Below are 23,690 nucleotides of genomic sequence, written 5' to 3'. Positions count from 1 at the left end.
AACAATTATAATATGAAAGAGCTGTTTGACCCAAAGTTGGCTTTTTGGCATAGGAGGAAGCTCCTATAAGGTTCGAACACTGTAAAACTTAGGGTCACGACTGTAAATTGTGCTTGGAAAAACACAATTTTACAGGTACACACCCAGACAAGACTGCATTCAAATTAAAACCAGAAGGACAGAAAGAAGCAGTTGAGACCACAGGAACATAAATTACAGGGATTTACAAGTTTTCAAAGCACTTTTAACAATACCTTCAGAGCATACTCTCAGTTGATAATGCAGTTGAGATTAAAAACAAGATCAACAAAGTAGTAGTTTGCATTTTTTTCAGTTTACCAGCCAAAAAGACATTGAAAACCTTTCAAAATGCTGGTAGAAATGTCTTAATGACCTTTAAGACAGGAGGAATTTTTAAAAGACAGCCAACTATGAGACAATTAAGCATACATTTGGGCACTGTTTTGAGGAAAATATCACTGAAACATGTGGATGATTCTAAATTTAACTACTGGCTACCACCCTGCAAGCAAGAGGGTGCCTTTCCAGTTTGTGATAACTGTTTGTACTTTAAATTCACCTGAGAGGTTATTATATAAGTCCATGTTTTTCTATAGTGAATTCTACAGTCAGGAAAGTACTTAAAATCAATTGTGACTGTAGTAAAATAACTACAATTTGTATTTATGATCCAGGACAGAACAACAGAACTCTTGCTTTCTTTTTAATGGCCACTGTACACTTGATGAATAGGCAGAGGAAAAGAAGTTTTTGGGATTTTTCATTTTTCATTTCACACTTCCATTACCTGTTCTAAAAATGCCATGGATAATCAGTGAACTCTTGCCAAACGAACAGTGCAGGTACCCAAACGGCTTCCATGGAGTTATTATTTCATTATATTTTTATTTTCAACATTTTTACTGCTATGGTTTTATCAACATTAAAGATAGGAAGGCATATAGAAGGGCTGCGGATTGTTTTAACCTGGTATTTATCACATGTGGAATCAATTTAATGATTTCAGCTCATTGTACTAATGCAGCTACTAAACCTGATACACTATATTATGTACTCTGGGAAAAAAAAAAAATCGTGAGTCACCCCTTACTGGAAAAAAACCCAAACAAATAAACCTCTAGCAGAGGATGTATTCCTTGTTTCGCTGCCAGCTGGTGGAGAAAGTGAAGTCCAGCACTTGACTTAGCAGATGATCAACAAAGAAAAACTAAAACTTTCCTATGATTTCTTTATGGTGGAAGACTTATCTTGACTTTTTTTTTTAAAAAAAAAAACAACAAAACAAAAAACAGTCACTTGGCTTAACGATCCCTGGGACTTTTGCAGGCCTGGAATACTCATCTTACAAAATGCTCTAATACAAGGTACAAACTCCTTACTGAAATCCAGTGCAGAAAGCTTGCTTTTTCCTCCTGCCACATACTGGAATCCAGGTATATTTACCTAGATTTAGCTTTTCTTGTTGCTCTCTCTCTAGCCTGAAAGTCAGATATGCCTGTCAAACATAACAAGATCCTAATTAAATCACTGTATTTCTGTACAGCCAAGCATTTAAGCACCTGCTTAACTTCAGATACGTGCCTAGGTTCCATTAATATTTGCTAGCGGTTTTCTTTTTCTGAATTCAGACCTATCAAATTAGTACAAACTACATTTTTTTTTTAATCCAGAGCAGTCAACTCCCATTAATGTTTTCTGTATTTCATTTAAAAATTTTGCTCATTCTTAAAACTTACAGATATTCATACAGCTTTACTGGATCTGCCTGTGCTTAGCTTAAATAAATTGCAAACAAGATGCACCTGCTTAGCTTAGCTTATTTTTGGCCCAACACAGTAAACATTAGAATAACCCCCTAAAGACCCAAACTATGCACAGGGAAGAGATACAGCAAATAACATTTCTGAAATGCTGTTTCATGGTGAATTAATGAAGTTTCTCTTCATGCTCCCAGCCAAACTCAAGACCTTGATACGTTTCTGAGGTGGAGTCCCTGTTACAGAGCGTGGGGATGGGACTGAGTAGCATGCCAGAAAACACTGGCCAACAGCACCGTCTGCTCTCAGTGTCAAAGCCTGCTGAAAATGAGAGGCTAGAGCATCTTAAAATGCTTTACTGTGCTGGACTGAAGCAACCTCTACACCGTGTAAGCTGACGTGGCAAGGCTGCACAATATACGCCACCATAATACCCGATTTTGCTTATTTTTAACCTCTGCTAAAGTCACCTTTAAGAAAACATTTTTCCCTGCTAGGTCTCTGTGAATTTCCAGCTTTCCTATAGCACGCATGCTGCGCCTAGTGCAGCCACACTAGCTGACTGTCCGGAACAATGACTGATGTGATGACCTGTGGGAACTTTTTTACTCAGCAACACCTTTCAAGGTTGCCCATCAGTTATCTTCTGTCACTCCCACCAGTTTATAGCCTTCTGCAGGTTCCACTAATGTGCTTAATCTCCAACAGCCAGAGGGTCAGGCAGTCTCTTCTGCCCTAGCAGGCAATCCATGCTCCCGTGTGACTCTTTGGGAAGTGCACTCTGCACTCACAAGTGCAATAACCATCCCGATCCCACTGTCTTGGTATTTCTGAAGATGATCACTTAGTAAAGCATGACTCACGATTGCTAAAGTCTCTAGACAGAATTCATTTTTTCCTCAAATTTCCTCGGGCCAACACTCACTGTATAGCATATTGCTAACACTCACTGTATAGCATATTGCTAACACTCACTGTATAGCATATTGCTTGGCCGTTTGCTGCAATTCTTCAAGCTGTGGAAGCCTGAAGCAGTATAAAAGTCAGTCTTTCAAAACTGACTACAATGACAAAAGCCAGCAATATGCCACACAGCACTTGGGCAATAAAAAAGGACAATCAATCAAAAACCTAAAAGCTCCTTGCGGTATGGAACATTAATAAGGTTGTGAGGGGAACTCATAATTTTGCTGGGAGATAAGGCTTCCCCTCTCTCTCAGGTACGGTGTCTGGCTACAGACACGAGGTGACTGTGACTGCTGGAAGGATAATCCCATCGTTGATCCTGCAGTTCTTCCCTCACAGTCCCAACAGGCCAGCTCCAGCAGCCTTCCTCTCCTGCCACTGCTTCCTGGCACCTTGCGAAGGAGATGCCCCCAGGACCGAAGGCCTTTACTGAGGAACTAATAAACCATATGGACCCAAATAACTTGGGTATGATCTTCTGGGTATCAAAGGGAATGCTGCAGCTCACTTGATTTTTCTGTGAAGGTCCAAGGGCCCAAAAATAACCTTCTAATGATCCTGCAAGAACAAGAATCATAAAAGCATGACTCCCCACCTTGCTCGCAAGGACAGGGCGATAACCCCAGGCATACAGCAGCAACCTCTGCATGAGAACCAGCAAGGGCAAGATGTTCTGGTGAACACTTCCTAATTCCACTTACTGGCTGTATATACACGTATTTTTCTTTCATTTAATCCTCCTCTATATTCCTTTTATTATGAATGAAAACTACAATTACTTTTAAATGTGTACGTATGAATTTTTGTCAAAGCAGAGTAAACAACTCTTCCCGACTAAAAGAATTCAGATCTTTTGAATGATACAGCAATGACACAGAAAGTAACAGCAGTTGCATGTCAAATCAAAAGTAAAATCTTACCAAGTCAATGGTTAGTTTTACAAGAAAATTAAAATAAGAATCTCTGGTCTTTGAAACTAAATCTTTATCATCAGGTAACTGAGTTTATAAGCATCTTGTAAGTAATGAACAGGATTTTCTTTAGGAAAACAAAATGTCAGCCAGAAAGCTGAAGAATGACTGTATGTAAAATATTGAAAAAATATTAGCCAAAGTGAACTGCTAATTCATATATTCATGTAATTCATATATTCATATGTCCTAATTTGACATGTAATGTAGATGGATGCTATTAAGTTTTCAAGAACCAGTAGTTCAATCAAACTGCCTTGTGAAGATTTACATTTTTTAAACTACGGAGCAGCATTTTTTTGGTGACAATCTAGATTTCTGTTTCCAAGCTGTGATTGAATTTAAAACTTTGCCTGTAACCTTCCAGAGATTTAAAGATTATGATCACAGATTTTCTTCCACTGGTTCCATGTGTGTATGTTAAAAATTGTCAGCTATTTTACGACAAGTAACAAAAAAACCCCAAATGGTTCCGTCTCAGACCAAGAACTTTTTCATTCCCTGTGTACTACACAAAGTTAGTCCAGGATTACTGCAGAGTGGAAGTGCTGATTTTTAGAGCAATATTTAGTCTCGTTCTACTGATGGATTTAGGTTTTGCTTCACTTGGACACTTGCAGCTCTGGAAAGGCATCATTCACATCAGTTATTTCTGTCCATATAGAACATAAAAACACTGGAATTATCTTTCAAAGAGGCTAATTAATTTTCTGGTCAGGAAGAACAGAAAGCCAGCAGCAAGTTTTTTGTCTGTGCAAAGGCAAAAGAAAGAACTGAGAAGTATTCAACTGATTCAGAAAGCCAGGTTCTCAGTGAACTAAACTAAGCGAGACCAAAGAATAATATTATGAATCAATTATAATACCATTTACTGAAGATTACCTGAAGATTTAGAAAGGTACAAGACATCCATCACGTGTCTAAAATTATAATAATATTTACCATTCTATTCAATAATTTCCTCAAAGGTTACTTCCCAGCACCGCCACAAAATAGTAATTTTAAAAAACCAACTCATCAGAGTATTCCAGGTTGAAAATGAGTGGGTTTAAGCCTAGCAAGAAGCTGTTCTCCTCCATATAGTTACACTGGTCAGGTTATCAAGGCCAAGCTTCAGCCCACAGCAGGGTAAGATCTTAACTCATCAAAGCAGCTTCCATAGGAAGTTAAAGGAAGTTGCTGCAGAGGATGGTGCATTTGCTACAAGACATTCACCCCATCCATTTCGGCACAGCAGTCAACGCTGCCAATGACAATCCATTGTTCCAGGGTCCTTTAAGTCCAGGGCTGGGGGGACATGGCCGGTGCTGGCCCCTGGAAGACCTACAGCATATACACAAAAGCCCCCAGCCCCAGGCTCTCTCAGGAATGTGGACGCGTACTTGCACTGCTTTTGTTTCATTTTCGGAAGACTTGCTGAAGACTTTTTGCAAACATAACTGGAAGACATGATTTAAATGTTTCCATATAGAAACACCGTACTTTTCCCAGCAGATGCTGTAACCTATCTGAGTTCTTGTTTTCATTCTGTTGTGTGGTCCCATGATTTCCTCTGTCACAAATTTCCCATTACCATTAAGGCAATGATTTTGCAAAAGCTTCCTTCTTGTTAAGCTGACACTTCGCTGAAGTCACCAGTAACACTTTTGTACACAAAGGTGTCCAGGTGCGCCTTCCACATGACAAATATCAGAAAAGCTCACTGCAGCCTGAAAACTGTCCCGCATACCCCCCAGCAGCTATGTGGTTACTCTGCCTGCCGGCTCACACTGCCTTCCAGAAATCAACTACACAAAAACATCGGAAGATTTAAAAACATGAATGTCTTTAGATGTTAACTTGGTCATATTGTTTGTTTATTGTTTCTATTCCTTTTGCTATATCTTAACATTATGTCATGGTTTATGCTGTCATAATATGCAATGTAAAAATGCAGAAACTTTCGGAGCTAATGCATCGCTGGCATCAACGGCACTGCTAGGGAAGGCACAGCCACCATAAACGAGACCAGCAGAGGTAGGGGGACGTCCAACTAAGAAGGCAGAAACCATGTCCAGCAACTCTCTGCTACCATCTGACCACCTGGAACCGCACATGCTCTGCCAGGCCTCCCCAGCAGCAGAGGGATGCTTGCTTGGCAACACTGCAGCAGGCAGATAATGTCACTTTGAGGTGTTTTCTGTAGCCTATCAGTTTCGTTCATCCACAGAAGAAAAGAAAAATCACTTCTTGCTGCTTTAAGATAGCAGAGAAAGGAGAAAGATTGCCAAGGAGAGAACTGAGATCTGTAGCCACGAAAAAGCCAAACGTCAAGATCTGAACAAAACCTCAGAAGTTGTTTCAGTGCTCCACTCTTGCCTGACTAACCCTGATAAACAATGTCGCATTCTTAGCACTCCACAGTCAGGCTGGTGGTTTTCAGTAGTTCTGACCAAGCAGGAAAAGTTGTAGCTCTTTTATCAATCAGAAGTGAGACAAAATGACATTAAGGTAAAATGGATACAGGAAAATGCACTTAAATATTAACTTTGCAAAGTTTAAAACTTCCTGAAGTGAAACCTTCCTCACCTCATAGAGAGAAAAAACTGCAAATGATATGTATTCCATAGGTACTTAGAAACAAATATCAGTGATTCTCACTGTGAGCTGAATTAACTTCCTAGAAAAACAACCTTCTCAATAGAATTTCCTCTTATTTTTACAAAATGAAGCATTAAAATGTACTCTCCTACTTGACTGTGCTCTTCTGCTATAATGTATTTCATGTTCAGATGCAATTTTCTTAGAATGTCAGACTAAAAAGCTAATGGTTCTCTAAGGGGCAGTCCTTGCCTCTTGTAGTATCTTGTATGACCTAGGGGTCCAAACTTGAACGTGGCCATTATAAACATTTGGATCTTAAAACTGTACTGTCGGTATGGGAACTATTAATGTTTCTTTTCTATTTATCATTTATATAAATGCCAATTCTAATCTGTACAAACAAATAATAACTTCATTGAACAGGAACTCTTCATCTAATCTCTGGAACTACAGTATTCCATCAAACAGCTGAATCCTTTTGTTTGATGTCAGGTTATTTATAACTTTGAAAAAGAAATAAGTCTTTATATTAGTAGTCCAGAGTTTCTCTTCAAAGTTAGATCTGCATTATTTCTTTGCTTCTATATAAACAGATCTCATACCGCTAGTATTTAATCAGCAGAATATGTCACCACTTATGCTCTTCTGTTTTAAGGTCAAGCTCTTTTCTTTCCATTTTGCAAACTCCACTATTGGCAAGGCTCTGTGCAAGGAATGTTCTAAATTCCTACTTAGATTTATCAGGAATCAGAGCACCATTTCCATGCAAAAACAGTGCTCCAGAATGCGACATTCAAATTTCAAAATAAGAATTTTGTCTATTTGAAAAATTCCAGTGTTTATTTTTTTAACATCACATGGAAGCTTTTAGAGAGAAGATAACAGAGTTCAGAAAAAGTTAGTCTTCCTATAAACCACATTATGAGCATTGTCCTTTTAGAGCTAGTCTATGGTTTAAGCACGCAGATTCAGTTGTGTTCTGTGTATACATAACAAAGAAAAAATTATCTGTGCACTTTCTGTGTAATCATCCTAAGCCATTTAAGCACTGAGGATAGGACAGTGACAAATACAAACACAGTGATGCAGTGAAGATGTAAAAAATGTGTCGAAAGTCGAAAGGAAATCCAGATAAAGAAGTTCTTTGTACAAAGCTCTTGGAAAAAATGTCACCCAAGTTACAAGATAACAAGACAACTAACAAGTCACCTTAGTTACAAGATATCAAATGAAGTACATATATATAAAGTCAGCAATAAGTAAGTAATATTAAACAGATACTGTAAAAGATAAGCTGCATTAGACTGTGATGAAAGGAGAATGGAAACAATTCTAATATGGATTGAGGCTACTTGTGAATTTAACGCATGCCCAGGCTACAGGATAAAACAGTAATCTAATGCCCAAACTCGAAAAGGTATTAAGGAAAAGCCTAACTTGAAAAATGATAGCATTTCAACATTTAACATATTAACATAAAAAATAAATGTTTAAACATGAGGTTGCTCTCATGCTTAATCATACACTTATGCACCTTGTTAAATTGCTGGGTATCATCGCTTTCTAGAAAATGGTAAGCTTCACAGCTTCCAAAATAACGTTAACAGGACATTTACATGTTTAAGTGTTGGCCTAATAATTTTTCATCAGAAAATATTATTATACATCAATCATATGAAGGAATCATGTATTCTGCAAACTCAAATAAAACCCCCATCATGCCACGTCTCAGATCCTGAAGGCGTTATTCTCAACACTGACACGATTAGGATCAGCCCCTGCAGCCCTGCTCTGCGTTTGAAGATTCACCTTCACACTGAGATAACATCTTCAGCTTTGGTAACACTCTACCTGCGAATTTAAGCTGCTGCTCTGGGCACAGCTCTCTGCGTATTTACACAGATGAAACACCTGATGTACACGAAGAATTCTTGATTTAAAGGCTAGAAAAGAAACACGGTCTTAGTCGACAGAATCAGCCAACTACTGGCAGAGGCTTCTGCCATCCTCCACGGCAACACAGCCAGTATGGGTCAAAATCCTGCAAGGTGTGAAAAATTACGATACTACAGTCTAAACCACGTAAAATCTTTTTGTGCCTGAGGATTTTCTCTCTTGGAAAGCAAGCTCTTCCTGCCACTCTCCCCAGCCCTACCCTAGGCAGCTGCACAGCCTTTGCATCTGCTCACTAGAACCTTTTCCCTTCTGGCCCGCAGGTGAATTGCCGGGTGTGAGTGTCTGACCGCGGCAGAGGGCTGCGGACGCCGAGCCGCGGGACGCGCTGCAGGGCCGGCCGAGGCCGAGCTCCAGGCAGAGCAGGAAGCCGGGCCGCCCCGAGGGGAGCCGCGCTGCCCTGTGCGGGGGGCGGCCGAGGTGCCCGCAGCGCTCCCGTGCCGGGCTTCCCTGCGCCCTGCCCCCGCACGGGCCCCGCACCGCCCCGGCCTCCCGCAGCCCAGCGGCCCCGCGGGCCGGGAGACGCCAGCGGCCCCCCCGGGCGGCCAGCCCACCCCCCGCGCACCCCCCTCAGCGCCCGCAGCAGCGGGGCGCGGCCGGGCAGCAGGCGCGGCCCACGGGCGGGGCCGGGCGGGGGCCCCGCGGGCGGCAGCAGCTCCCCGGGCCCCGCCGACGCCGTGTGCTCCCGGCGGTGCCAGCCCGTTAGCGGGGCGGGGGCGGCCCCTTAGCGGGGCGGTGCTGAGCGCCCCCCGGGTGGCCGGGCCTCCGCGGGGCCCAGCGGGCCGCTCCGCCCCTCCCGCCCGGGCACAGGCCGCGGCCGGCGCTCCGGGGCCGCCTGCCCGCCGCTCGCCCGCCGGGCCCCTGCCCGAGCTGCGCCGCGTTCTGAGGGTGCTGGAAGCGCTGGCTTCCATGGCACTGGGCGCCAGGTTTATTCGTCCGTGTTCTCGGTTTTAAGGGACACCCAAGGGCTTCATTTCTCGTCTAATTCCCACACGCGCCCCTTTCCCCCCGACAGGAATCTCCCAGCCACCACGACCTGAAACTGAACACTCCACTGGGCATCAAGCCTTCGCTCATATTAAATTCTATTCCCCACACCCTCTCAAAAAACAACAAGAACAAAAAATAATTAGGGGATGCATTTGGGAATATTAGAAATACAATTAAGATGCGATGCATGACACGTGCAGGCCTACACGCTTCTGCTGCGTTTTATGTGTGTTGCCATCGATCATTCTTAAGCCAGACCCAGCTCCCCCGCCAGCCCGGGGCACCGGTGCCCGCCCCGGCAGCAAGAGGTGCCCCCCGCCTGCCCCACGGTGCCACCACCGGTGGGACACCCGTCCCTTCGGTGACTTCATGTGCTCCGGGTACGCACGGGTCATCGAGGAAAAGCATTTGTTACAGGTCTGCTTTAATGTACTCTGTTTTAACTGGGTGAGTTTAATCCTATGGGGATTTTTTTGTTCGCACACTGCGATGCTCCCGAATGGCAGTCAAGACTACAACTTCACATGGATCACTCGCTGAAATCAGCTCTTCCACAAAATTTACCAGGCATATTGTTTTGTTCAAACCTATAAAGCTTTAAAAGACTAGTGGGTTTTGGTGATAGTTTTTAAGATTTGAAGAAATAAACCCACAACCTCAACATGAAATCCATCACTCCTAAAAATCCCTCCTCTGAAAAGAAACTAACAAAATCAGAATTAAGTAATTTCAGATACTACTTACTTAGAAATATGGACATTAACTACACAATAACTACCAATTCCTGCATCTTTACTTGTGCTGCATTTCCAAAAACCCCACCTACCAGATCAAAATTGTTCCAGTCACTCCACAGCCCCAAAAGCAACATAAATAATGAAAGGTGAATGATGGCCTCTAGTAAACAACCCATATGGAAACTCTACATATATTTTTATAACTGCTCTACCAAGTTTTCCTGTCAACTTCTAATTTTCAGAATTTTTCCATTTTAAAAGGTGGGGATTCTTCTTCACTTTCACACTAGAGGAAACTAGCCACATACTGAAACTCCAGTATACACTGTCAAAAGCACAAAGGAATTTCCCTACAGAAGGGAACTTTTAATCTAAAGCCACTTCCTAAGTGTCCCTTACAACCTAGCGGTACGTGTAACCATCATTATTATATGTGTCACATACATAGATAAGACAAATATATGTGATATATACTTACTGTATAATAATGAAATGTACTGCTATTTTGTGACAGAAGTCAGACTTTGCCACATGGGAAAACAAAAAGCTAAAAAGTAAGAAAATCTAACTATAAACCAATAATTTAACAAAAAAGGGAAAAGACAATCTGAGGGTGAAGCCTTTCTTGGGGACTATCTACCATGCCTGCTTTGTGCTGGGAATGAGTTCTAACTTTCACAATCCTTTCAGGACTGTGCCTACCATACAATGTTTTAATTTCTTTCAACATTGTATTTATACCTGTGATACTGCTATGTGACATCTTCCATTTTTAAGACAGGAGAAATCCCTCTCCCAGAATATCCTGTAATCTTACTGTTGCTCATTCCTTTGACCGGAGCTGCCTACTATGCCCAAAACATGCCTTGTGGTAATTTTTCCTCATTTATATAGCAAGGATAAATTTCTAGTATGTGAATAACACTATCAAATCTAATTCTGTATGCTTCTATTTTCAACATATGGATTATTAGAGATTAACATTTCAATTATTTGTAAGTGTACAGTAAGAATCATGTCTCATGCTTATGGACACAAGTGTCTAGGACAGAGAATTTAGACTTCGGCAACTGGAAGACAAACTTCCAGGGATGAAAACCCTTCTTCAAGGACAATGTGGTTTGTGTATCCAAATTTTTCCAATTGTATTGGTTATTCCAAGAGAAGTTTTTGCTTCTATCTACAAACCCTAAGTTCGTAATTAAGTTTTTAGAAGTTGCATACACTTTTCCCTAGCTATTTCACAGAGATTTTGGTTTGCAAGCTAGTGATAACATGTTTAGAAGTTCAAGAGTTTAGAAGTATACAGTTCCATATCCTACAAATCCCAAAAGTTAGTGAGATTTTTCCAGAGCACTCTAAATACAGTCTGTGTCAAAGGCTGAAAGAACAAAAGCTATTTTTATTTAAATAAATACACAGCAATACAAACAAACAATGCAACTTCTTTTGGAGCCGGTCAGGCTGAGTCTGAGGATCTGATCTGTGATGACTTTTCATATGAAAAATATTCACTAACTGCAATGACTACGGAAAGATTTTTATTCCCAATACTGCAATGTGAAAGAAGCCAACTCGTCCGTCATTCACGTTAATTTAATTACGGGACCACATTCAATTATCCAATATAATATGCAAATGAAGCGAGTTGACAGCACATGCTAATTATATTCATTATAATAATTAAATCAAACAATGAAAGGAAATAAAAATGTAATGAAATAGAAGGATATTTTTAAGTAACAGGAACATTTTAATTAGAAACTGTAATCCTATAGTCTGATATAGTATGGTTGGCTCATTGAAAGATTGGACATTATTTTTATTATGCAGTTTAGTTTTACATGTCTATCCTTAGTATCATGGGACCTGTTTTGGCTTGTTAGTAGATTAAATGGTGGCCAAAAAAAGAGATTCCGTTTCCTTGATCATACTTCATGCAAAGCAGATGCCTAATGAAGCCAAGCTCTGCCGTGGCATGGTTACAGGATGCCATCTCGTGAAAGGCAGGCGTCTGAACTCTAGCAAGCAGAAGTTCACGTGCCAACAGAGAACAGACAGCGCAGTTTAGGTTTGACTAAGGATGTTAAAGAGTTTAAAATATTAAAGAAACACTCTTTGGTTTTTGAAATTTTCAGTTTCATAACTGATTTATTTCTTCAGTGACAGCAGCTGCCCTGAAAAAGCTTTATGAATGTTAAAATATGAAAAAAGGAAAGGAATATTACTAATATATTGTATGTGGGCAGAGTCAGAAAAACTGTAGTCTTTTTAAAATAAACAGAGTAAGCGCTAACAAAACACTGAGGAATGTGTTCCTTAGGAATCCATTGTCCTCACTGCTCCTCGACAGAATCACTTGGGCCTGGACCAAAAGCCAGCCACGGTGAAAACACCAGCTGGGACCCCAGCCACCGTCGCTGCGCGTGCAGCACCCACCGTGAGGCCCCACTCTGGTCTGGGGCTCCTGGGAACTGCAGTGAAGTAAGAGCTTGAAGCTGGGAAAGAACCTTCCTTTAATCTGCCATTCAACTAAATATAAAGGCTTCTGCAGATAATGTAATAAACCCAGACAAACCTGTATTACATTAAATGATTGGCATATGATGCTCTTGGAAGATTTTCTTCTATGAATGTGAAATATTTAGGAAATTGCCCTTTTATTATTTTGACTGCATAGTGGTAATAATTCACTTACTTAAATCACAGTACTACTACAGAAGGTCAATGTTGAGGTTGACAGGCTGTAAAATTTCCTTTTTAGAAATCTATCTATTCTCCAAACTGGGAAACTGCAACTTTTTTGAACAATATAATGCCCTTTTTTCTTTATTCCAGTATGCCATTTTGTATATTTATCTGTTGATGTGGGTATCACAAAAGGCATACCGGAAACTCCAAACAACTATTTACTCTTTTTTTTTCTTTTTTTTTTTTTTCTGAGAGTTGAAAGGAATGAAGACATACAAAGGTTTGTAATAAGGAATAGAAATTTAAAGAGGAAAGGACTTATGTAAACTACAAACATTTCAAAACAAATGTACATTTGACTGCAGGAATAATGTGAATCTGCTTTGAAATATGTCAGTTACTGATTCCTTTAAAGTGTGTTCAAATTCTAAATAAAAAGAGCCACTAGGCTCTACGGAAATTTGTTTTCATGCCTCAAGTCTGGTGTATCTATTTTTATTATGCTGTTCTTTCCAGGATTTCAAGCCTACTAATTGAAGACTTTCACTGTGAGACCAATTTTTTATTTTTAGTAGGATGCTGAGATGATCAACAGCAAAGGAAAAATACTGGAAGCCTGTAACCTAATAAAAAAATAAACCACAACTGAATGAATAAAAAGCACTTCCCTTTTGATGAAAGGCATCATACCTTTACTAGAAGTCACAACACTCATAGTATCTGAAAATAGTGACTGCAAGCAAGCTGTACTGCTTTGCCTAGTAGCAAAAGGAAAAATATTTCCTTTTACTAAAAAAAATAAAAAAATCTTCTCCACATTTTGCAAGTACCTGGGTGAGGAATACTTCAGGTTCTCAAAATGTTCTCTTAAACAAAAAACCTCAGACCAAAATACCACTTCCTCTGTTAAAAACCTATTAATTTGGAAAATTAGAAACTACATAAAAAGTTAAGCACATCATGACGTCTCTTGAGACAATACCACCAAAGCGAACCACCATAAAAGACCGCTTTTAGTGTATGAAAAGTACTAACACACTGAGGTTGTTTAACCGAGGGCCTAAACTTGACTCTCAGAGCTGCAGAAGCTACCTTTTTAATCTTGAAAATTAACTCAGCCCAGGGGCAGATCAGTGATGGCACCTGATCTCAACCCCAAGGGCATGCGCTGAAGACTCCAAGACACTGCAAGGTCACCAGCTGGGAAGCATGCCCACAGACAGAGGCATTCTGCACACACTCAGCCTCTTGACCGCCTGCCGGCAACCACCGTAGCCAGCTGGTGCCACGGCACAGCGCCTGCACGCCGCAGCTGGACCCGCACCCCAGGGCTGGAGTGCTGAACAGTGACAGGCGCTACAGGCCGCTCCGACATTGCTGGTAGGAAATCCCGCTGCCGTGCTAACTCCTGGCACGTTTATAGTTGCAAGTCCTCCACGCAATGAATCACATCTGTTTATACTTGTGTGCCAGAAAAGACATTTTTGAACTGCAGAGAAAAGACAACATTGCTTGCTGGCACTTCTGGATGCCAGCACGCCCCGTTGTGTAGCAGTGGGAAAATGGCAGCAATACCACACGGGTTTGCAGAGCGCCCATATTAAAAAGTATCGCCCGCAGTCAGCTCCAGGTCCTGCGTGGGGCTTGGTTGCACAGGGTAGGAAGGCTGCAGGATCCTCCCTCCGGCTGTGGCCAGGGCCACAGAAACATTACTATATAATTACATTACGTAATTATATAATACTTCTGACAGCACTGTCAGCTTCAAGATATTATAACGTTCCAATTATAGTCAACAACTGTAAGAACGTTATCGGACAGCTTTTCTCTAAACCTTTGCTGACAAGTTGTAACGCTTTTTATTTCTGCTCGTCAGTTTAAGCGAGGGCACTGAGCTCCTCCGCCTAAAGTCCTGCCTCAGAAGTTGAACAAAAGTGGGAACCAGGTGTTACAAGTACGGAGAGGGAACAAAATGAGTAACTTCACAGAATGCAGCATTCAATTTTATCATAGCAAAGACGTAGGCACCATAACGCAGTTTCTACACATCCAGAGTCACATCAAAAGCCAGTGCCAACTTCTGCCCTGCCCAATACAACCTGAGAAGCTACATATAAGCTGAGGAAACTCGTTAAGACTGAAATATTTGAAATATTTTTTGAAGTTTTGTGTCTGGGTTATTTTATATGCTAGCAAGAGAGGTCACAGAGTCCACTGACAACAGTGGAGAACAATCAAGGAAGCCGAACGGGAATTTCTGCTGTTTCTTCAACAGAGTATCTGGTTTACTACTAAAAAGCTTCAAGGGAAAGAATGGCTTAAACTTCAGTGAGGGCTCTGGCTACAGAAGGTTACATTGGCATCTGAGGACATGTCTTCATGGCAGACTAGCCTGGCTGGCTGGTACCACAGCCATCTGATCGAGCTGACATGAAGTTAACTTGGAATTAAAAATACCAGTTGCTAAGTATATCTTGGCAGCGGGTAAGGCTAGTTAAAATCAGTGCAATGTCAGCATCATTGTCTGTGGAAGAATATGGAGTTTGCTTACGGCCACATAAAACTGATGTTTTTGTGTCAAGATGCAACTTCAGCTTCTCTGGCAAACACATGCATTTGCGCGCACAGGAATCCCAAGCGCTTCAAAAACAACATTGAGGGGATTAGTTTTCTTGAGGGATCCATGACTGAATGTGCCCCTTGATAACTTCTGATCCCATTTTCCATTTGCCTTACCTGATTATCTGTGTTGTTTACAGTAAAATAGCCCACACAAATAATGACTTCGTGCAGCAATCCTTCACAGGTATGCTGGGAACAGTACCACAGCAGAGAGCTGATAATATGCCGGAATGCAAGGGACATTCCTTCAGCACCCACAATAGACTGAAAAAAACAGGCCAAGAAACAGAAGTTACAGTCTAGCAGTACGTTACAGAAATTGTGTGAATTATATATACATCAATTTTACCCTTTGATTTTTTTTTTTGGCAAAGTATAGACTAGGTTCTTTGTTGTGGTGACTTTGGAGGAGGACAGAATCAGCTCTCTTCTTTCATTAACTTACCAATTACAACTGGACTATAGCATTAAAAGTCACAAAAATAAGAATAAATGCAAATTTTAAAGGGACACAGGAAAAACTGGATTCTGCTTAGCTGACATTCAGTGCGGCACTATGCTGACCATTTCGTTTGACACACATTAAATGTTCCAGGAAAACTCAATGCTAGCACTATTTCTCAGTAATAAGCAAAAGAAACCAAACGGTCCCCATTTCTGCAAAGGAGCAAAATGCATTACTCATTAATAATTCACGCTCTGAATGGAATACAAAGATTAATAACAAATAATGACTTTTCCAACATTAAAAAAAGTTTGAAGCACCCAAAAGGAGAGAACACTCAGCTGCAAAGCTTCTTAGGATGCTTTCTAAAAGGAGGCAAATTGCTGTAATGTAGAGATTCAGAATTAGATTTTATCTGTGCAGCCTACAGCCTCTATTTAATAAACATGTCAAACAGACAGAACGACACAAGGTCAAAGGGGAAAACTAAAGCACAAGGAATGAGCGTGACAGTCTACTAACTCTAATGAAACAGCAATGCAGGCCTGTGAGAAAATCTCTTTCATTTAAGAGTTTTCTTGATTTTATACCTTGTAGCCTGTGTTAAGTGCATATATATAAATCCCAGACAGTAGTAAGGTTTAATTTTAGCAAGTCTACCCAGCAAAAGTACAATCACTGACATTTAAAATACTCAGCTGTGGATTCTTGCTATCTTGAACCTCAAGCGTTCCAGTAAGTTAGTATATTTTCAAAATTTAACGCACAATACAGCCACCATTTACTGCTTTACATCACATAATGCCATTTTCTCAGGTCCACCCTTATTTAATTACTGCTGTCCACGCATGCTGTGACCTAGCACTCGGGGTTTAACCTTCCCTGATAACAACAGGTCAAAGGGCACCTGAGTTTGTGTATAAAAGTTAAACTAATTTTTCAAGGAAACTATGCTTCCTTTTTAGCCAGAATTAATATCAGCTCAGGATCCTGCGTTGTTTCTCACTACCATCTTTCAATTGTTTAGATTGTCAAATTAAATGAAATATATACCCATGAGCCATCTGTGCTAATACAAACTCTAGAATACCAGACCTCTTCTGCTAATCAAAACCCCCTATTCTATAGTCCTACTATTACATGATAAAACTATTCCTTAGAGATAATAATCAGACAGTACATAAACCACGTTTTTTATCCTCTGCTGTCTGCTAGCCTATAGCCCACAAGGTCAGAATGGACAGCAAACTGCCCCAGGTGTATGCTGATTTTTTTAACATTACAGAAACAAATCACATTAATACGTTGACAGGGATGGCTGCTGAGACTACACAAGTGTGTCTGTCCACCACAAACAATACTACGCTTACAATCCAGTAAGACAGCCAAGCAGATACTCCCTGAGCGGAGCCCTGCATCGATGAACTGAATGAAGTAATCGCCCCTGGTTAGTTTTCTACCACTCCTCATGCAATAATTATTATCTTGCTCCAATTTATGTAGAACAAACTGATGCAGATCATGGGATTTGGGAACTAATGCTGATGGTTTGTTATAAATTTTCAGATATAATGGTAGTTGGTAGAGGGAAAAATACAGGCAGTGTAAGTAGAAGCTTGTATTTTAAAAATTAATAGTAATTTCCTGAGACACCAGGGAGCAGCCCTTCAAGCAGAGCTATGGCTCCCCTACAAGCTCCCCCTGCCTCAATTCAAGTCTCACTCCTCTGGTATATACTTGTCCTACATACAGCAACAAATAAACAACCGGTCTCTAACCAAGAGCTACTGAACAAGCTATAGAACAGAACTACTTTGATACATCTTCATTTACAGAAAGAAATGGGAGTTGATGGTGTACCTAAGAGCTGTTTTACATCAAACTCCAGTAAATAGACTGTTTCTGTGCCCTATAAAGAAAACCTGACTGGACTGGATCCTGTAGCTGCATCTATACAGCTGAACGTTGCTACGTGCAAATCACTTGTTGCTGTACTAAAAATCAAAGTCAAGAAACACAAACTGAAGGAGACTTATACTACATTCTTTACTCATGCAAAGCTCTGGCTGAGTTTAATGCATTTCAGATGGAGTGTGTGGTATAACTTAGACATACATTTCATTAAATGAAACAGAAACCTATTCTGATGGATTGTATGAGATCGACACTACTAAACGTGTTTTGCAAAGCAATGCTTTTTGACAGGTGCTTTATATTAACGATCAATAGCTTTGCCAATTTATCTGAGAATTATACTAGTATTTGTATCTTCTCTGTATGGCAAAATGATTCACTTACACTAGAAATCTGTTCACCAAAAAAGGTAAGAAAAGACTTGCCTTCTCAAGACTCTAAATGCAATCTTTTTGGATTGTTTTTCATGAATAGAAATTACACAAAGTTAGATTTCCAATTTCTGGTTGATAAAATTTCATTTGGATTAAAAAAAAAATTACGTATCAAGTGATTTTCAGTTTCAGTTGTACAACCTTAAAGCAAGTGGCCACTGAAAGCACTGACAAATGTAAACTGTAGTTATAATATGCTTCACGTTAGAAAAACTGATTTCTTGCTTTTGATCAAGATTTTCTTACATTTTTGGGCCTTATCAAATATATAAAGTACTATGCTAAAAGTGAGGGTTTTTCAACAGAAGTAGTAATGGATCAGATTCAGCATTCCATGTATTCTACATTTTCACTTTTTGGTTAAATTTGTTAGCCACAGCTACATGGGGGAAATAACAACAGTTACCAATCCTATGCATGAAGAAAACCTAAACATTTAATCGCAGAAGTTCCTTCAATAACTAAGATCTTAAAGATGAAACTTAGTCCAAAAATATACGCAATAATCAACATTTGCACACTAAGTAAAAGTTTTAAAACATCTGTTACCTGAAAGGCGGGCAGATCCAGAACAGCAAAACTATTGAAGAAACGTAAACTCTGAATGGCAACCTGGATCGTGTTCGCTGCATAGCTGTCCTTAGGACTTGCTGTGTTTGGATCTGAAATTGTCCCGTGGAAAAGAACACAGTACAGCATATGCAAGACTCCAACCAGATCTGTAGACTGCAGAACTGCCGTTAGTCCTGTGGGGTCCTGACGTGTATTGTCAAATATGTTCCAAGATCTGTCAAAGAAACACAAAGCCATCTGAGGAGGAGAGCAGCACTGGGGGAGACCGCCTGCCCGGGATGCAGTACTTCTAAGAAGCCATATGTTAGAAAAACAGTAAACTGTTAAAAAGGAAAAAACCTGATGTCTAACGGGTCAAGAAGCCACAACATTTCCAGAAACACTTTCAATAATCTGGGCACCGTCTCATGCGCTCTTTAATTGCAGTGCAGCTGTATCTTTAAATATCTTTCTCCACACCCTGGTGTCTTCGCTCCCAAAACGGGTTCACAATCCCAGCGGCAGACCGTGCAGAAAGTCAACATCTTTAAAGCTGGAGGCTTGGGAGCACTTCAGGGGCTTCAAGCAAGCTCTGTCTCGGTCAGAAGCCTACCCCCGTCTTTCTTCCTTGCAACAGCAACCAGGGGAGTGGGAGAACTGGAGCCTCTCACTGCCTCAGTGATGGGCTGCGGGCACTGGAACACACTGCCTACCTAAGTAGCAAAGTAAGTTACTAGGACCAGATGATCTTAATCAAATAGTTCTGTAGGAATTTACGAATGAAGTGGTTGAGCAGTTAAGAAAACACACTACTTGTTTCAGTCAGATGTTATTATGGGAGACTGTAGGGCAGCGAAGCACAAATAAGCATGAAATGCTTGACAGAAACCATCACAGCTTGTACAAATGGAAACTGGGCTGCTTTGGCATCTTTTGGGTATGCACATAACAGAATGGCGAAGGGTTTTGGCTATCAAGGATATCAGGACAGACAGGCAAGTAACTCAGGATGCCCTTTCCATTCTCACATACAAACTTTCAACAGCACTTAAACATAATCCCTCCATGACTTGCACGGTTCATGTTTTTTCACATTATTAATAATCCAGAAGATGATGCAGGACAGTCACTACTAAGGAAGACTAAGATTGTCATTACTCTGGAAGTTAAATATGTGTGGGAAACAGGCAAATACAAAATAAACCACAAAAATAATTCAACAAGTTTTAGATACTCTGAGTTCTAATTCAGATCCATCGTGTAAATCACCTGAACTTCATTATGGAAATACATTTAGTCTATACTGGCAATGAAAGGGAACACTAAGATATGAAGATACAGTTGAACAGTAACACTGAAGATACGCTACATCAAATCTGGTCTTTACCTCATCTACCGTGTCTCCATCTTGAAAAAAAAAAAGAAAAAAAAAAAAGAGAAAAAAAAAAAGAAGTGTCAATATTAAAAGAGACTACAAAGACTGAGTCTATATAGTATCCTTTTTATAATTAAAGGAAAATATGCCAGGTGATATGAGCAAAGTAAACGGTAAAGCAGTGGAAACAAGAACCACTTTCTGAAACAGTCTGTAACTTTGAAGACCTCAGTTTAACACAGAAAAAACCGGACACTCAGAGGGCTGATAATATTGTTGAGCAGAACCAGCAAGGAGCTCTTCCTTGCCACAACGGCTCCAAGTTATCTTTTCAGTATCGGCATCAGAAGCGCCCTGTACGATCCTGCTACACACTGCGCTCCGCTCCAGTGGGGTTTCCCACACAGACCCCTGCCAGGCTAATCCTGTGTTTTATGATATAGCCACTTGGTCTTCAGTGCAGCAACTAAACCACGAATTCAGCAACCACCAGGTTTTGGCAATCATCATCTTGTTCTGTCACTTTCGCTTTTTCTAGTGAAGCAAAACAAGCAGGTAAGAAAGCACGACCTCACCCAACACCACTGTCTGCCAGTGGGAACTTCTGTGTGCGACAGCACGCCACTGCTTCCTCGCACCGAACTGGCAGAGCAAGATAATGAACCTGCATTCTCTGTGTCCCAAAGAAGGCCCTGGTACTGGGCTAACTTCAAATACAGCTTAAATATTTTAAGAGAGAAGGAACCACGGTTATGCTGGAGAAGGGGGTATGAAGGACCACCAGCACCTTTGCAGTTGTAACAGCCAACGGAAAGCCAGCACCTCTGCGTTTTCCTGTGGATGCAAGTCTTCTGTACGGCAGCGAGTGGGCACTAAAAACCTGAGCAGTGCCAGGTTGGTAGCGGGGTCCTTCTGCCAGCAGCCTCCTGCTGTGCCCCCAGCGGGGACCGCCTGGCAGCTGGGGGGGACACAGTGCGCAGCTCCTGCGAGGAGGACAACGCGCTGTGGGCAAAGGAGGGAAGATTCAGGAGACTTAGGAAGGTTATTTTAGCACTGAGGCTATGAGGTATCTCCCCACAGCCTTTGAGGGCTCTTCTCACAGCCCGGAGCCCAGGTGAGTACCGAGGGCGGTATCTGGGTTGTATGCAACTCACTCTTCTCGCACCCGTCTGCCTCCATCACTGCCCACTCACACCTTCACGGTTAAAAAGCAGCTGCTCAGATGACTCACGTCTACTTTTTATCAGTTAGAACACACGTGTAAGGAATGAATGTACCAGCAATTAGCATTTACGGGTACCATTTATTTCCAAGTTATTTCTATTTCCAGTCTGTGAGTGTTTGCTGCTACCGAAAAAGCCTTTCAGTATAGCATCCTCTGCTGCTGCCTCAGCGGTTGGTGCCCTGGCCCTATCTCAGCGATACCTATGCTGTACAAAACTCACACAAGACTGCACAATTACTTCACAAATCTTTGAAAGAAGCAATCAGATCTTTAGGTAAGAACAAAAGCAACACAGCTGTGCCCATTTTCTAGGATCTGTGTTGTTACACAAGTGAACCCATTACCACCAGTCCCCACCAGACCTCCACCACCACTCTGCAAGGCAGCGGCCATTGCCAGAGCCAGCTGGAGACAAATGTGGCCAAACTTACTGCACAGGTTCCAAAAACGGGATGTTTGCTTAATCCTGCAGTAGCCAACTGAAAGACAAGCTGAAGTAAATTAAAAAGAATTAAAACTATGATTTGATGCCACTTACCTGCTGCAAAGGAAGAACCACAAACATTCAGCTGGTGGTTTGTGACACTCGTAATGACCCTAACATTTACTCTGTGAAGAATAAAAAAAGTGGAAAACTAGTAGAGCTCTAAGTGCGTTTTGGGTGGGGCTACGCTGCACACCAATTTATGGTGTTACTTTCCTTTTCCTACGCCCAGAATCCATGCCCAAATTAATTTTGAGGCTCTGTGGTCTTTGAGTGTGAACGGCGCCAGCAGAGCCACCCTGCCCCACCAGCTGTGCCTTGATGCAGGTTCCGGCTGCAGTTTCAAGTCGTGCTGGTATGTGAACATGGCTGCAAGCGAGGAATGAACCTCCTGGCTGTACGAGGAGGGAGAGGTCTGGGACCACCACTTTTACACCTTTGTATGTCCGTGGACACCTTGGTCTTCCTCACTTCAAAATATGTTCTGATGTCCAATTATTTAATTTGCAGAATGCAGTAGCCAAACGTGCTAACCATCACTTAACTAACTCTCAAGCAACTAGAATGTTTATTGCCACAGTATCACGTGAGAGCACAGCTCCTGTTGCCAACCAGGATTTCTAATTTCAGTCTTAGCTTTTTCAACAGTATACAACCGATGAAAAAGCGCTCGTGGACAAATGATAACTCCAAATTAATTATCGTGTATGAGACCTCACAGAATTTTTTGTGACTATATGCGATGACAAACTTGACCAATATTACCAAAGGTTAAAGTCAGCTTGCTTTCGACTCTCACTCCGTCATTATTTTTAAACAGTTCCATATGAAAAAGCTTACTTTGCTGGATGAAATCCTTTTACCATTTTGCGCTGCTCTGGCGCAGTGAATGAATCAAAACATACATAAAAAAGTCAACTGTAAAATAACTCAAGCTGCAAGCTTTTTTTTTTGTTAACAGAAAAGACCAGGAATTTTAAAGTTATACCACAGCACAAAGCTGTTCAAAAAATAAATAGATCTGTCTGCTAGGTTTGGTGGATTGAAGGAACTGTTAAAAATGTTTATTCCTGATGTTGCCTGTATTACAATTAATGTGTATATGAACAAGCCACTGGTTCCTGTTGGTTTTAACTGTCAGTTATAATCACTTTCTTTAAGCCTAAATGTTTACAATAAAAAGGTAAAAGATGTTATTCATACTGGTTGTAGGCTTTAAAATAGAAAAAAAAAAGGTATACGAGATGTTGGAAAATAAAGCATTGAACCCTTATGTATGCCGATTTCAGTGATTTCATCAAGTCTGTACAACAGTGGATTTCATACATGTAGCAGATTCTTGGTCCACCTCAAAGATCAGCCCAGTGAAAATTCAGTGCTGTCAGGACACAGACTGAAGTAAAAACCCATAAAACCCCTCCCATCATCAGATGAGGACATCATACAAGAAACCTACGTTTTACATAACTAAAGTTAAGAGAGGAGATTCTTATACATGGGCCTCCTTTCAGCTCTCCTATTTAAAGCAGCTTACTCTGTGTCTGCAACAGCTGCCAAAGTAAAATAGTCAGCATGGACAAAACCCCCCCAATCAATCACCAAAGGGAAGCAAGGCTTACCAGATTTTTTACATTGGCTTATATACCCGGGAAAACAGATAGGCTTTCAAACTCTACCAAGTCTCTATATTTAACACAGAAAAACAGGCAAATATTTACATTATGGTCAAACAACCTGCAGGATTTTAAAAAGTTTAATGAAATGCTGGGAATTTTCATCCTGAGTTGCCCTTAAGACTTTTAGCTTCTGCCATCAAGGGGTCTCAGCAATTGATATGGGGTTTACGACTTACAAAAATGGCTTAAGAACTTAAAAATGTGGACATATCTATCACAGGAAAGATATTAAACAGTGGTACTTCCTTGCTTAAAATACACCACTATCAATTAAAACCAGGAATTGAATACAGC

At 41.0% G+C, this 23,690-nt stretch overlaps 1 protein-coding gene across 6 annotated transcripts in view; it reads right to left on the bottom strand.

Moving 5' to 3' along the window:
• SCAPER (S-phase cyclin A associated protein in the ER) overlaps positions 1 to 23,690 on the bottom strand; it is a 168,168-nt gene that overhangs the window by 5,847 nt on the left and 138,631 nt on the right. For all 6 annotated transcript variants that reach the window (XM_080396856.1, XM_080396858.1, XM_080396857.1 and 3 more), the window contains 2 exons: positions 18,634 to 18,871; positions 15,406 to 15,555 (listed from right to left, as the gene is read on the bottom strand). In XM_080396856.1, coding sequence (XP_080252982.1) covers positions 15,406 to 15,555; positions 18,634 to 18,871 — 388 coding nt within the window. The remainder of the gene's footprint in view (positions 1 to 15,405; positions 15,556 to 18,633; positions 18,872 to 23,690) is intronic.

Source organism: Falco punctatus, assembly GCF_963210335.1.
Source record: "Falco punctatus genome assembly, chromosome: 7".
In the NCBI taxonomy this organism is placed as follows: domain Eukaryota; kingdom Metazoa; phylum Chordata; class Aves; order Falconiformes; family Falconidae; genus Falco; species Falco punctatus.
This window is presented reverse-complemented; position numbering and strand designations above follow the sequence as displayed.